This window comes from Triturus cristatus, chromosome 1_1, assembly GCF_964204655.1.
Source record: "Triturus cristatus chromosome 1_1, aTriCri1.1, whole genome shotgun sequence".
Taxonomy (NCBI): Eukaryota; Metazoa; Chordata; class Amphibia; order Caudata; family Salamandridae; genus Triturus; species Triturus cristatus.
In genome coordinates, this window is record NC_140579.1 from 44,187,023 (window position 1) to 44,202,990 (window position 15,968).

Below are 15,968 nucleotides of genomic sequence, written 5' to 3' on the forward strand. Positions count from 1 at the left end.
AAATTAATTTCTCTATAACAGGCAAGCAGTCGATAGCTTTCTTCAAATTGCCAAGGAAGAAGAGGCCTGCACTTCCCCTTAGGGGAACATTGTTCTTGTTGTATTGGAGTTTCCAAGATGACTCTCACTTGTAAACGCTTTGTTTCCAAGATGACTCTCACTTGTAAACGCTTTGTTTCCAAGATGACTCTCACTTGTAAACGCTTTGTTTCCAAGATGACTCTCACTTGTAAACGCTTTGTTTCCAAGATGACTCTCACTTGTAAATGCTTTTCATCTCGAGTGGAGCTCAGGCCTCCTGTACACCTTTACGCCAGTACCACTCCTGGACAGAGTTCTCAAGAAGATCATGAACGACCGGGTCCAACTCATTCTGGTGGCTCCGGACTGGGCTCGGAGAGTCAGGTATTCCGAGCTGTTGAGTTTGTCCATCGGTCCTCCAATCAGGCTGCCTCTTCTGGAAGATCTCCTGTCGCTGCAGCAGGGGAGGTTTCCCCACCAGAACCGGTCAATGCTCTGCCTTCATGTGTGGAGATTGTGCAGTGACAGTTGATGGCTTTTGACCTTCTGCCCGAAATATGTAATGTTCTTTTGGCAGCTTACGGTCCCTCCATGAAAATGGTATACGTCAGCCATTGGAGCACGTTTGTGGCATGGTGAACAGACAAACAGTTCGAGCCCTTATCTGCACCCCTTTCCCAAGTTCTTTTATTTATAAGTACCCTGGCCCAGCCGGGCTCTGCATTAAGCATGTTGAAGGGTTATATGTCTGCTATCTCAGCTTTTCTGCAGCTGGAAGATCAACCTTCCCTTTTGAAGTCCCCTATTGTGAATAGGTTCCCTAAAGATCTTCAGCACATGCTTCCTCCAGCTCTCTTCATTACGCCTCAATGGGACCTCAATTTGGTTGTCACTTTTCAACTATGCGCCACTTTTGAGCTGCTTCATAACTACCCTCTTAGGCTCCTCGTCCATCAAGACAGCCTTCTGGTGGCAATTACTTCTGCCCGGAGGGTCAGTGAACTGCAGGCGCTGTCATTTTAGCCTCAATGTATTTCCTTTTACACAGACAAACTGGTCCTTCGGACTCGAGCATTCTTCTTGCCGAAGGTGGCCTCCCCATTGCAAGTAGGACAGCTCATTACCTTGCCTACTCTTTACTCTCTTCGTCATCCTTCTAAGGAAGACAAGAGACTCTACTGGTTCAACCCAAAAAGAGTGCTGTTGTTCTACCTTAACCTCACACAGCCATTCTGGGTGGACGATCAACTCTTCGTGGGGTATTTCGGAGCCCAGAAAGGGAAGGTCATGCAGAAACGAACCATCTCCGCATTGATTGTGTTCTGCATTAAGAGCTGCTACGCTCTGGCCAAGAAGCAACCCCCGGAGGGCTTGCATGCTCATTCCACCAGAACAAAGGCTGCGACCACTGCGTTAGCACACAGAGTTCCGATCCTGGACAACTGTCAAGCTGCCACGTGGGCTTTGTTGCACATGTTCACAAAACACTACTGCCTAGACCATCAGTTCCATTGGGATAGGCAGTTTGCCTGTTTGGTCGTGCGGGACTTTCTACTCTAAATCAGGATTTCAGAGCCACCTCCGGAGATGTAGTGCTTGGATATCTATTCTAAGATAAGGAATCTGCGGCTATCCTCCTCCCCACTCTGTGAACAGATTTTTAGGTACAAGGCTGTTTCCCTTTCAGGGCCCTAGTTTCACACACCAGTGTCAGCGTTCTTCGTGGCTCTGCGCTCCTGGCTTGGAAAGTTACGAAAAGAAACTGAAGTTTGGGTGTCACCTACATAGGCAATGCACGTCACTTCCAGCGCCGGCGATGCCATGGGAGTAACTGATTGCACCTATCGGGGCGCAGAGGTACTGCTCCCAAAAACATTCCAGATCCAGTATGACGCTTGGGAATAATTCTAAGGTCAGGAATCTGCAGCTAGACAAAGTCTCTACCAGATTAGGCATTACCAAAGGTTAGTAACATGATCATCAGTGCACAGTCCTTCCAGCTCATAATGTGCTGGATTTTCTCTATATTTCCAATGTCTGCACTGCTGCCTGAAGTGTATAATGTAATGGACCACAGCTGCATTGAAATGCATTCTGTATAACTGTTCTGATGGATACAAATACAGCCTAACTGTCTCTATTAATGCTTTCTTGCTTCTTTTCAGGTCACGCGCGACTCTTGACTTTTAGGAAAGAAGATGGGTCATATGGAGCTTGGAAAACCACTCCTAGCAGCACCTGGTCAGTTTTATGCTTCCTGCACCTTACTTATTTGGCCTACTGAATTCTAGATCATTGCATTGCCAGGCTACATATTAAGTTATCAAATATATCACTGGCTCAGTAAGCCAACCACCATTATTTCGTCCCAAGATTATCATTATTTCACATTCTCTTGTTTCATCATTAACTTGGTCCCAGATGTTTCTCTGTTGACTAAGTCCTAGGTCCATCACTAGCTCAGATGTGTGTCCATCATAGCCTCAGTCTCAGATTCACAAGTGGCAAATTTCGAGGCCCATTGTTGTCTCTGTCCCAAACGTGTTATTGGCTCAGTCCCAGAACCATCATTACCTCTAATTTTGGTTCACCAATGGCTCTGTCCTATGTCCATTATTGTGTCAGACCCGGCAGTTCCTGCAGCATCATTGTCTTCGTTCCGGGTCCATTAGTGGCTCGGTCCCAGTCCATCATTGCCTCAGTCAAAGGACCATAATTGGCTTGGTCTTTTAGTGGCTCAGTCTTAGTCTAGGTCGATCAGTGGCTCAGTCCCAGATTGATTACTGGTCCATTCACCAGGCCCTCATTTAAACACCATTAGCTGAGCCCCATGGGCCTTATTATGCGCTGGTCCGCACCACAATGTATTTGGTGCACCAGGCATTGACCAGGTGAGCGCGTCCTATTTTTGTTCATATGGTACCCTCAGTACAGCTGCAAGCTAACATCTGGCCTAAGGGCAGCACGTTAGTGAAAGGCGGGCCAGCAGAAGCTATCAGTCCATCTTTCACCGTATAGCAGCTATGCAGACCGCCTTTCAATAAGGGACAATAAGTGACAGCACCCACCAACAGGGGATGTCTGGAGGGACCTTGGGAGCCACTTTCCCCTATATTCAAGTAGAACCCTTGGAAGGGGGAATCACACTGAATGCGTGCCACCTCTTTGTGGCACACAGACAGACCCCTGACTGCTGCTTTGCATATGTGCCAGCGCCTATAATAGCACATTGGCGCAGAGGTTAAGTGTTTACTCAATTGCATGGGCTATACTACCATGAAAATGAGGAATGCTCCCTTAATATCGCGCTTGTGCACATGTAGCACTAGCACAAACTGTATTAGGGAAGGGGCTGTGCATCTTCAGCCCGTTCTTTAATACCAACGTGCCCCAGGAGTGCAGAAAGTAGGCACACGCCTGTTGTTTCCTCATGGTACTATGTGTAATACAGTCCCAGGTGTGTTAGGAGCTCAGGTGAAGGTTCTTCATTATTGCATCTTCCTAGGTTCATCGTCTTTGCTGCACATCTAGGCCTGTCATTAGCATATTCTAAGGTCCACTTTTGGGTTTGTTGCAGGTGCCTTTGGGACTCAGTTGCAGTTCCATTACTACCGAGCCAGTCCTAGGTCCATCACCCTTGGCCCAGTCCCAGTTCTATGAATATTGGATCCGTCTTGGGTCTTTCAGTGGCCCAGCAATAAGTTCATCATTGGCTGATTGCCTAGTCCTTCATTAGCACATTCTGAGTTCCAGCATTGGTTGAGTCCCAGATGCATTTTTGAATTAGTCCAATATCCATCATTCACTCCCAGGCTAACACTCACTCAGTTTCAGGGACATTATTGGGTTAGACTCAGGTTTAGTTGGTGCTCTGTCTCAGGCCCAGCACTGCTCAGTCCCGGTCCATCATAGGCTCAGTCACTGGGCTAGTCACAGACCCATGATTGACTCTCGCTGGTCTGTCAATACTTCAGACCAAGGGTGGCCCAGAATTAGGTGGCTCTATCTTAGGTCATTTATTAGTCCAGTCCAAGGTACATCACTAGCTCAGTTCATGTCTATCAGTGTTCAGTTCCAGGCCCATTACTGTTGAATTTCTGGGTCCATGGGTGTTTCAGTCCCAGGTTAATTGTCACTGGTTTGGTACCAGACCTGTCATCTCTGGCTCAGCTCCTGGTGCATCATCTGCTTAGTTGCTATCCTTTATTATTTAATCATTCCTGGGAGCATTATGCTTGCCTCAGTCCCAGGTCTATTATCATTGGAGCAGTCTCAGGCCCACCAATGGCTCCTTCTATCATTTCTCATTGGCACCTGCTCCATTATTAGCGCATTGAGAGGTCCAAAATATGATTACTCCCTGGTCCATCCATGGCTAAGTTCAAGGTCCATCACTGAATCAGTTCCAGAGCCAACATTTGTTCAGTCCAATGCCCATTGTTCATCATTCCAAGGTTCGGCCCCAGGTCAATCAATAGCTGACAGCCAAGTCAATCTTTGGTTTTGCCCCGGGCCCATCATCGTCGACTCACATGTTGGGCCATCGTCCCAAAGTCCATTATTTCTCATCCCCACATTAATTAGTGGTTCAACCCCAGGCTCGTCATTGGTTCAATGCCAAATGAATCATTAGTTTGGCTTCATGCCATCACAATTGGCTCAGTTCCAAGTCTATCACTGTCTCAGCCCCAGGTCAGTCATCATTCTCGGTTGTGGAAGATACAAATTGTTCTTTAGCTAAATACGTTTTGCTTGTTGTGTCATCGAACTGTGCTACCAATAAGCTTCTAACTTAGTTATTTTGATTTGGTAGAAATAGTTTCTAGAAAAAATATGAATATTATGGCAAGTAAAATTGAATAATGAACAGCGGCAATAAATGACAGCATGGGTTTTGAGAAACTTAAAGCTCCGAGAGGGCAACTAATCATATGTTTTTTTTTAACAGGGTAAAGGACGAAGTTGTAACTAGTACTATCCCTATTTTCACGAAAAAATGTATGCCTTTGAATACAACAGATGATGTTTTGAATATTAATAATATTATGGTTTTCTAATAAGGAAGATCAGGTAGCTGAAGTGTAATTTAAGAAAGTTTATTTAGTCTTAGTTGTAGCTTGGTAAATTCAATGTACAGCAGCCTGCCCGCTGCTCAGCCCATACTCCACTGCCACACCTCACCTCACAGGCACCCAAACATTCCATTCATCATCACCGCTCCAACATTCCATGCAGCGCATTCACACTGGCTGAGCAGCTCCGCATAAAGCAACTGGGGAAAAGCATAAGTACAAATACAAGATACTACACGTTAATTTACCACTTTCTTCAAAGAATTCCTTGCCAGTGGATTTGGTCAGCTTTGTTGGCTCAATCCAGGGTTTGTTCTCTAGTATATAATATAATTACTAGTGACTTTAAAACCCACTTATCTAGACTGAAATCTACTAATGGAAATACCAAATCGGACGACTACTTCAGGTAAATGCCAAGCATTAGACGTAAGGTGTATTAGATCAATATTGCTAAATTTCAGTGTAAGTTTCTAGCCAAATTTTCATGCTTTTTTGTGAGACTGATTACTATCCTGAATTATAATTTTATTTCAATATTACATTTAAATTAATGTATACCATTTGCATTTATCCCTCAATTAAATCAGCCATTACCCTCAAAATACCCATCAGTTTGAGCATCATTTATTTTCCGGTTCAAAAGGGACAACAAAGATTCCATAACCAACCATTTTATTAATTTCATTTGACAAAATGGCCTTTTACCTCATCCTCATCTCTTGTCATGTTGCAAGAATCGGGAGACATAGTGGTGGTTCTATTGTGGTTGTACTCTGATGTCATGACATTCATGTTGTTCTTTCTTTCAGGCTTACTGCCTTCATTGCTAAGATACTCTCCATTTGTCGCGATCACATTAATATGAACGATGGCACCATCCTGACAGCGGTGGACTTTCTGATGAAGCATCAGGTGGAGAATAGCGGGGCCTTCAGGGATCCAGCACCGGTCTGGCACAGGGAGATGCAGGTAATCAGAGTAATGTTCTGCCTCAGGAGAAATTGGGAGAAGGTCCAAATAATGTATTTACTCTACATAAGCTACTCCTACTTGAGAGGGTGTTGCTGTTCTTGCTTCTCCTAACCTAGGAATATATTGGGAAGATGTAGGTTTAAAGATTGTCTGTGTCTTGATGCAATGAGGGTAGGCCGTAGTCCCCTGGTCTCCCTCTCCCCATTGACCCCACTGCAGAGAAATCTGAGGCACAAGTGCTTGGAGCCAGCATCCTTGCAATGGAAGAAAGTGTCCCTGCCACCTGCAGATGTGCTACCCCAACATGTGTTTTTGTGTCAATGAGCCACAGCAGAAAAAAAACATCAAACATAAATAAAATACAGGACTGTGCAGTGCTAGTCTCTCACTTGATTTCAGTTAATGTAATTGGTTTATGTTGGCTGATGTGTCTCTTGACACTTTGTTAGCTGTTATCTTTACCCAGCTCACTGGTATTCTATTGACAATACAATAATGAAGAACAGAGTCAGGCTGCTCTGCATTTTTACTAAAGTTCCACTATGCGCTATGCCATGGCATTATCCATTGTATCCATGCCATGCTGTTATGACCTGAGTGTATCCAACCAGTGCAGGCTGTAGTGGGAGATGGTAAACATAACCTAATGCATTCTTCGGCCATAGCTGCCCTCAGCCATACATAGAATATTATGTAGCTGTACAGCAACCGCTGCAACGAGCATCATCCAACCAATGATAATATGCTGCAGGCAACATTCAAAGTTGTCTGTAAAACAAAACGTTTAGAAGCTCCTGTACAGGCACTGATGCCCCTAAACGTTTTTAGTAAAATCTAGTGCCTAAAAGATCAAAGCGCCAGCTGCGGACATCTAGTCGTACAATACCATGGCAAAGTCGAAAGTTCTGGTAGACCTCGATGAAGTGTGGTTCGAATACACCCAGTCTACGCTTACCTTTAGACTTAGAAGAAATTTCATATGTAAATGTCTAAGAAGTTTAAGTTTAGCGGGGCAAGCCAGTTGGCAGAGTCCAAGAAGGAGGTGTTGTCACCGGGTAGCTGCTGGACGAAGTTACAGTGAAGATGTTTCCATTTGGAAGTCGAAAATGTCCCGCGAGACAAAGCTGCAGGCTGTATTCGATGAGGGCTGCAGGAGGCTGGATATCCTTCCAAAGAGGAGCAGCTCAACAGGATTTACTTCTGTGGGGAAGAACTTAGCAGGAGCTTCCGCAAAGTTAGGGCAACTTGTACGGCACCATGGGCGGATTAGCAAGCAGGTTGGTCTCAGTCTCTTCTCGGTTCTGTAATGCAATGTAATGTGATGTAATGTAATATAACTAGGTACTTGTAAAGTGCGCTGCTACTCCACAGCGTGTCCCGGCGCTGAAAAGACCACGAGACAGACAGTGAGCACAACAAGCAGGTAGGCCTAGATCTAATGTTGGAATAGCCAGGTTTTTAATTTCCTCCTAAAGGCGAGGAGATCCTGCACCTGTCTAAGAGAGAGTGGCAAGCTATTCCATAGCCGAGATGCCACCACTTGAAAGGATCGACCACCCATACGGGAGCGGGAAAACTTTGGAATGGTCGTCAGGAGCTGTACTGAGGACCTCAAAGTCCATTGTGGGACATAGTCCTGAATCCTTTTCCTGATGTAAGGGGCCCCTGTATCATGAAGGGCCTTAAAGACCAAGACTAGCACTTTAAAATGGATCCTCTTTTGGACCGGTAGCCAGTGCAGGGATATCAAGTGGGGGGTCATTTGCGCCCTGGGGCCAACCATAAGAATAGCTCTGGCTGCCGCATTCTGAACCACCTGCAAGTGACCTAGTAGATAGTCAGGGAGGCCCAGGTACAGGGCATTGACATAGTCCAGCCTTGATACAATGAGGGCCTGGACTACATCCTTCTGTGTGAGACCGGGAGCAGGGGAAGAAAATTCTTTAACATTTTCAATAGCCCAAAGCAGGTGCTGGCCACAGTTTGAATCTGAGCCTTAATGGACAGGTCAGCGTCTAGCTTGACCCAAGGCTCTTCACGGTGCTATTAAGGTTACAGGGGGGGACATATCCTGTGGCCACCATTGGCGCCATGCTTCACCAGGATTAGAGCAGAAGAAAATAATCTCCCACTTTTCCGGATTACACTTCATTTTGGTTTTGTCTAAGCCAGGAAAACACCTCCGTCAAGCAGGCGTTTATCTCACCGCATCTAAAGTCGGCACCCTTAGCACAGGTGAACAACAATTGCGTGTCATTGGCGTAGGATACTATTTTAGCACGGTATTCCTCAGCTAGGAGCGCAAGGGGGGCCATGTACACTTTAAAGAGTGTCGGGTCAAAACCGAGCCCTGTGGGACCCCTACTTTCATAGGGGGGATGTGAGCCGAAAAGGGAGGGGACCAAATTGTTTTCTGATGTCCACTTAAAAGGAGGTGAACCATCTGAGTACCATGCTACCAATGCCACACTCCTGGAGTCTTCGCAGGAGTCGGTCGTGGAGGCCGTGGAAATGTCCAACAATATCAGTACCGCGTTGCCACCTTTGTCTAGTGTTGCTTTAATAGTTTCAGAGACATCTAATAAGGCTGTTTCAGTACAGAAGTTTGCTCTGAAACCCAACTGACTTGGGTGAAGTAAATGGTTGTTCTCCACATATTCCGTGGTGACTGTATTTACATATTTCTCCAAAACCTTGGAGAAGAAAGGCAGCATTGATATTGGCCAGTAATTACCGTCTACCAATGGATCTGCAGCAGGTTTCTTTAAAAGCAGGATCATTTTTGCGTGTTTCTAGCTCTCCGGCATTTGCCCCTCATACAGAGAGGTGTTCAGGACCAAGTTGACGACTTGGTTAATCACCTCAACAATAGATGCCAGCACTTTAGCTGGACAAGGGTCGGAGGGTGCCCTGGACTTTAGAGCTTTCATTAACTTGAGGGATTTATCCAAAGTGATAGAAGGAAACTGCATGAGGGAAAAACCAATATTAGGGTTAGCGCGGGGGCGGACCCATGTTTACTAAAGTCACCAGGGGCTGCGTCTCAAAAGAATCTTGGATGATTTTAATTTTGTCATAAAAATAGCGGGCCATGTGGTTAGTCCAATCACTGGTAGGGGCAAATTAGGGGATGAGAAGTCTTTTACCATTTTAAAAAGTTCTTTACTTTTGTTCCCGGCCTGTTCGACTTTAGAGGAAAGAAAAAGTTTATTTTCTTCGCGGACTTTACTGTAGTTGACTTTCAGGGCCAGTTTGTAGGTGATTTTGTCCATGGGATTGAAGTTATTCCGCCACGCTCTCTTAAGGCGTTTGCAAGCACTTTTGCTCTTCCTAAGGGCCTCCGTGAACCATGGGGCCGAGGCTCTGCTAGTTTTTGCTTCCCGAGTGGAAGGAGGGGCAAGCACCAGGGAACGGAGTTGTTGCCAGTTCTCCAAGGAGAGCACATCACTCTTGAGGTTTCCGCTGTGAGGGATAGGGTGGAGGCTAAGTGCAGTATGCAACGCCTCCGAGGTGAACTAATGAAACGGCCTAAAACTGCTGGCGCGAGGCTTGCAATATGAATGAGGGCTATCTGACTCCTTATGGACTCTAAAACCAAGCAGAAAATGGTTAGACCATACTATGGGGAAGGGCGCGTCCATTTCTATCCTGGCGGTGGAAAAGATCTGGTCCAAAGTGTGACCCCTTTCATGGGTAGAGAAGAGGACATAAGGGGCCAGGTTGAGTATGCCCAGAGATTCGCACAGCCCCATGGGCTCAAGTTCCCCTGGTTTGTCCATTAGAATATTAAAAATTCCCGAGTACCAAGCAGTGACTGTATTTGGCAGCAATTGGGTAGATAGCGTGGCTAATAGACTCTGTGAACTTTCCAGTTGGCCCAGTAGGGCCGATACGGCAGATACGGCAAGAAGGAAGCCGAGGCTCTCGGCCCCCTCTATCAACATGGTAGGCAGTAAAGAGCAAGTAGAATATGGCCATACCCCCGCCCCTGCCCCCTGGCCGATCCTTTCTTTGGATCTGGTATCCAGGGGGGATCCCAATAGCAATGGTGGGATTAGAGCCGTCGTTTAGCCACGTTTCGGTTAGAAACATAAGATCGAGCGTTAAATCTATTAGAAGGTCAAAGAGCTGAAACTTGTTTGTTTCTACCGACTGGGTGTTTAGTAGGAAAGCCTTCAGTTGACTCCCTTCCCCGTGCTTTTGGTCTAAGTGGGCGCCGGTGTTAGACTTCTCTTTGCACTCCACACGCGTCTCGCTGCGAGAGGGAAAGGCGGCCCAATTGCAGTGTTTGCAGGCAAGGCAGCCTGCATCTGCCTGAAGGGAAAAGTGGGAGCAGCAGTTCACACACTTGCCAATATCAACTAGCCTTGCTCTGCAGTAACTTATGCGATTTATGTGATCTAGTGGAAAACCGGCAGCATTTCCAGCACAAAATGGCGGTTTCTAACTATTAGCTTGGCTGCCTCCCACTCAAAGTTCGAATTCCGCCTCCCTTCACACATCAAATTCAACACATTGCAGAAAGTTAAAATGCAAGTTTAAAAGCAGTACATAAATCTAAAAAATAACTAGAACTAGTTCTGATCTGTACAAATAAGCAAATTATCAGCTAGTACTACGAGCAAAGTGCAGCTGTCTGCCACAAGCACATGTAGACAATAATATTTTCTTCAAATCTTGTATTTTCAGTGATATGACCACTGAAGGCCCTGATTTCATATTAAAAACATAGCTTTGGACTATACCATTTCCCGCTGAAAGGCAATATTCGTTCCCATACCTGCGTGTCACTCAGTTTGGTGCTTAGTTTCCCTCCATGTTAAAGAAGTGTAGATGTTTCAGCACCCAGGCTAATGTGCTGCATAGCGAAATACATATAAGGTCCCAAAGGTGAGACCGATTACATTGCAAATGCTTGTTATACCTAGTGCTAGCTTTGAATTGGAAGAACCTTAGGGACTTTTCCCCACACAGAAATATCTGGAGTTTCCTGCCTAACTGCCCAGGCTCTACTGGGTCTTGAAGTCACAAAAGGCTAGTGTGAAGTTCTTTGTGTGTGTGCTAAGGCAGGGTCTTTGAAGTTCAAGTGAGTCTCTGCTCCGCTCTACCCGTGTCCTGTTAAGGTGGCCCATCCTGACAACACTTAGTCCCTCTATTGTTTGGCTGTCGGAGAGGAATATACAAAGACCAACTACACCTAGTCAGTCATGTGATCAAGGAAACGGGCTGCAGACACAAAATGGTACCAAGAAATGCCAACTTTATTAAAGTTATAAAAGTGGGGGGTTGGGCCTGTTACTAGCACCCAGACTGGGTCTCTTATAAACTAATATCAACAATTTCAGTGACTAGGTGCTCTAGTCAAATTATAATATTTCGCTATAAGAACCACATTTGCAATTATAGTGGCCTTGGTAATTTATTTCACACTCATTTTTTAGTTTGAAAACGATTTTAAACATTTATGGCATGTCTTTCTTAGGAGGGCAAAATTTTCTCTTTTTTGCATATATACATTCACAGTGATAGTTAAACATACGAAAAAATTAACATTTAAATGACAAGGCAAAACAATTGTGAAGTAGACCAGTCCTTCAATCTAAGAACAAAGCACATGGCGGAATTTACATTTAAAATTCAATCATGTTCTACATCTTGACAGTATAAGCTTGTTGGGAATTTGTAGTGCAAGAACAGGCAATTTGCCGTGTTTCCTGATTGTTGCTAGTCTGTTCAGGTAATATCGTTCCCCAACCAGCTTGGTCAACACGTTTTGAAGCCTTTTGTAATTTCTGGGGCTCTCCTCAGTACCGGGACTTGGTCAGTGCTTTCTCCTTATTGTACACTTCTGGAGCACGCAGTGAGTTCCGTTCATAGTGGTTTCTTCAAAAGTGCAGCTATTCCGTACATGTTGAAGCAGGTTTCTGCTCGTTATGGTAGTCCTTAAACTGCACCCTTCAAACGAACTTGAATCATTCCTAACCTCCGGCAGACCGGCGTGTCTTATGAAGTGAAACACATAGATTTCTTCCCGTGGTGTAACTTCTGTGGTATTTCAGAAAAACGTGCCTTTCAGAATGAAGCATGTTCAAAATTGTGATCTAAAATCCGATTTTTCAATTAAAGAGGATTTTAAATTTCAATTTCCTAGACACCAAACATGATATTACCACTTGCTCCCAAGCAAAAGTTATCATTTATTAAATGTAATCACACAACACATGTTATTCTAAGGGGGAAGTAGGCCTCACAGTAGTGAAAAATTAATTTGTGAGTTTTTTAGTACCAGGACATGTAAAACTTGAAAATTCATGTCCACATTTTTAAATAAATTGCATTGTTTAGGGCCTACCCTGGGCTGACTTATATGTGTTAAAAACGGTGTTTTGGGCTTCGCAAAGGAGTTCTGTTCAAGATGATCCTAATCAAAGCCATACGCACTGAATATTCCCGCCCACGCATGGGTACCCTGGAACATATATAAAATGATATATAAAAACATAAATATACAGCAATTGATATATATATTTATATTATTTTTTCACAAACCAGTGCAGCCTCCAAGAAAAAACAAAGGCTAACGAATGCTCTGGAAATCTGCTTTTGCAACAATAGATTGCAGAAAACAGAAGGCCAAGAAGACACTTGAACTCTCTTTAATGGACATAAGAAAGTTGTCCTGCAAAACAGCAGGCATTGTTAGCCTATAGGCTGCATTGAAAACTCAACAGCATAAAAAATGAAAGCAATTGCAAGCATAAACTGGCACCATGCCTTTAAGGCAGCCATGACCCTCAGCTTCCGATCATGACTCCGGGCTGACAGTTAGGTCAGTTGTTTTTTCCAGCTCCTTCAGTCAGGACCCTGGAAGTCTGTTGAAGTAAGGAGTTACCTTTTTTCTGGCACAAAATTCCCTTTTTCTGTCAGACCATGCCTTCTCTTTTTGATTCTTGCCCCTCCTGTGGCAAAAGAAGACCAAAACAGATTCCCATTCTGTTTGTATCCTCCGCCTTCCTGAGTCTCATAATCCTGAGACTTGCCAACACTGCAAGAATCTTCCAAGACGCACTCTCAAGGAGAAAGAAAGAATCCAGCTTTATGGCCTCACAGAGAAGAAGAAATCCACTACCTCCAGAGGCAGATCTCCAGTGAAGCACAAGAAGAAGAGACCCAGGTCGACTTCCAAGAGTAAGGTCCCAGACTGTTCTTCTTCGGCGTCAGGCTCGGCTTCGAAAATGCCTCCAACAACGTAGAAATCGCCTGTGAGAGTTTCTCTGTTGACGAGACAGCCGGCAAGGTCAACGTCGAGGAGTCGATCTCCATTGGCACCGACTCATCGCCCAAAGTCAAAGCATCGCTCTCCGTTGTCGCAGTCATTACAGTGTTCGATGTCGAGGTGAAACCCTCCATTGCCGTCAACTTGAGGCCCAACAGCGAATATTGAACCTTCCGTTTTTCCTCTTTGGCTCGCATACGGACAAAGAGATGGCCAGAATGAGCACCACAACATGGCCACTTCAAATATGAGGTAAGGTATAATTTTTGAGAATGGATGCAGCATCAGCCACTTGGTTTATTAAGGACAGTGGAAACGTTACTTAAATCTCTACTGTGGTTGGCTTTCAAGCCTCACATTCAAGTCTAATGCCCATGCTTCTCTCATGAATCTCCTACCTTTTTGCAAGCCTTGGATCTCCAGTGACTGCATGTGACCCGTACGTAGCAAGCTCCCCACCAGTCGTAATATGTCTATTTTCTAAAATCATACTCTGCCTATCAAGTTTGTTCTCTTGCTTCCGTAAGGCTCCCTCAGACATTCTTCAGCCCTTTCTAGTTTGAGAATAGTGTTGAGAACATTTTTGTTTGAACATTCTGTGCATTAGGTTAGGATTCCTGGTCCTTGCTTGGCATTCTTTCTTTTCGTTTTGTATTGATGTACATTGCATAATGTATTTTATTTCATTTAATCAATTTTGATTCTACAATTTTATATTTTGTTGTAATGACCAGGTTGCTATGCATATTGTTCAGTGCATTGTGAGGTGCTTAAAAAAGAGCAGTCAGTGTTTACCTTGTCGTGGGCCGTCCTACTGTAACCCACTGTATGTGCGTGACATAACATCTGAAACTCTACGCATCACAGCTTTTGGAACACTCTTGAGCCCTTCCATTTGTACCAAAGCCTGGCTGAGGGACTCTTCAATGCATCCCCGTACCAGTGCACTGCTACACTGACCTCTGTCTCTGAATCGGCCTCTCTGTGGTGCTGTTTGTGGATTTCCTCTGCTCTTGTTTATCATAAGAAGTACAGCCATAGTGTACGGGGTCTCCAAAGATTGTATCCTCCCATAGAGGAATCCAAAGACGTCACATGAACAAACCGGACCTAAGAATCCGGGCCTATAGTTAGAACGCGCTTTACAGATGGGAAACTATTTCCGCTCTCTAGATTGTGCTTCTCCTATAGAAAAGAAAACCCCTCACCACCAACCTTGGTGCAGGCTTCATCAAGGGCTGCTCTTTATCCGGACCTCATATCCGGCAGCACGGATGGGCTCCAAAGGTATAATAAGAGCTCTTGGCTGTGGGTTTACTCCCTGTTTTTTATAGAAACACAATCTAGAGATCGGCTGCCGTTCATCGTAACAAGCGGTCTACGACATTCTGCGTTGAAGAAGATGCCAGCTTCAAAACCATACTATTTTAAATTAATGACTCTGCCAAAATTGATCGTTCATTTTGTATCATCCTCTAAAGGATTAAAGAAAGGGTACACGTAAAGCCCCACCCTCCCAGAACTGTGCATCAGGGCCTCTGTACACTCTGCTCTCTTCTGGGCTGCCACCGTTATGAGCTTTGTTCTTCCAGATCCAATGTTGAGCGGCTTGTTGACTTGTTTTTAGGGCGGCGTGGGAGGCTTGGAAGGCGAGGTGGCCCTCACTGCATTTGTGACCATCGCTCTACACCACACGATGGACGTCCACACGGGACCAGACAAGAGCAAAGTGGTAAGCACCATCGCACTCTCTTTTAGCCTGGCTAACTACCCCCTCTGCCCAACCTATGCTTTGCTCTCACTGTTTTGCCTGTGCTTGTTTCTCGGTCTAGCTCCTAGGTGTGACATCTTTCATTGTCTGTATTTTACTCCACTCTCTATCTTCCTAGTAATGTTAACGCGCTAACATTGTCCATTGTCTAACAGCGAGGCCCTGCCTGAGAGGTGGGTCCATGAGGCGGCCAAGATGGCTGCTGAGGTGGTCACTGATAGGCTGATGTGGTTTAAGCACAGCAGGGTGCCTGTAGATTGGCTGCGCAGAACGCTAGCTTGAGCATGAGATGATTGGTTGATTGCCGCTGCCGCTTGGCAAGCACATCATCTGCAAGAGTGCCATGCATTGTGTAGAGTGCACAGGACATGACCGCGTGCAGGTCTACCAGCCAGGTTGCTACCAGATCACTGCAGTCAGGGTCTACACAATTAGATATCCCAGGGTTCTCCTGACTTTGAGGGTCTCTGATAATTTGCTTGTCTCTCTTTAACCTCTCGGAAATGAAAACATTGTATAATTTCACACCAAAGAGCAGACACTGAACCTCACAGAATCTCGAGAAACTCCAAACAGGGAAAGACCCCAACCTTCTCCAGCAGGTGCAGAAGGCAGTGGAGAAGCAGGGCACGGCAGGGCAGGTGTTCAGGTTTTGAATCCACACTAGGAGAGACAGAACCAGAGTGAGTGATTTCCAAGATAAATATTAGGGACACATAACACATAAATGTCAGGCCATGCCGCTTAACGACCTGTGAAATCAAACACAGTTGTCATCCCCTATTAGGGTTCAAACCATCCTCAACTCACTGGCCTCTCCCAGTTCAGACGCTCACGTTGTTCTGGACTTCAG

General features: G+C 45.2%; 1 protein-coding gene across 1 annotated transcript in view; it reads left to right on the forward strand.

The window, feature by feature from the left end:
- The window catches only part of LOC146869315 (complement C4-like), a 529,345-nt gene that overhangs the window by 350,337 nt on the left and 163,040 nt on the right, over nucleotides 1-15,968 (forward strand). The window contains exons 26-28 of the mRNA XM_085634104.1: nucleotides 2,187-2,262; nucleotides 5,906-6,065; nucleotides 14,972-15,076. Coding sequence (XP_085490230.1) covers nucleotides 2,187-2,262; nucleotides 5,906-6,065; nucleotides 14,972-15,076 — 341 coding nt within the window. The remainder of the gene's footprint in view (nucleotides 1-2,186; nucleotides 2,263-5,905; nucleotides 6,066-14,971; nucleotides 15,077-15,968) is intronic.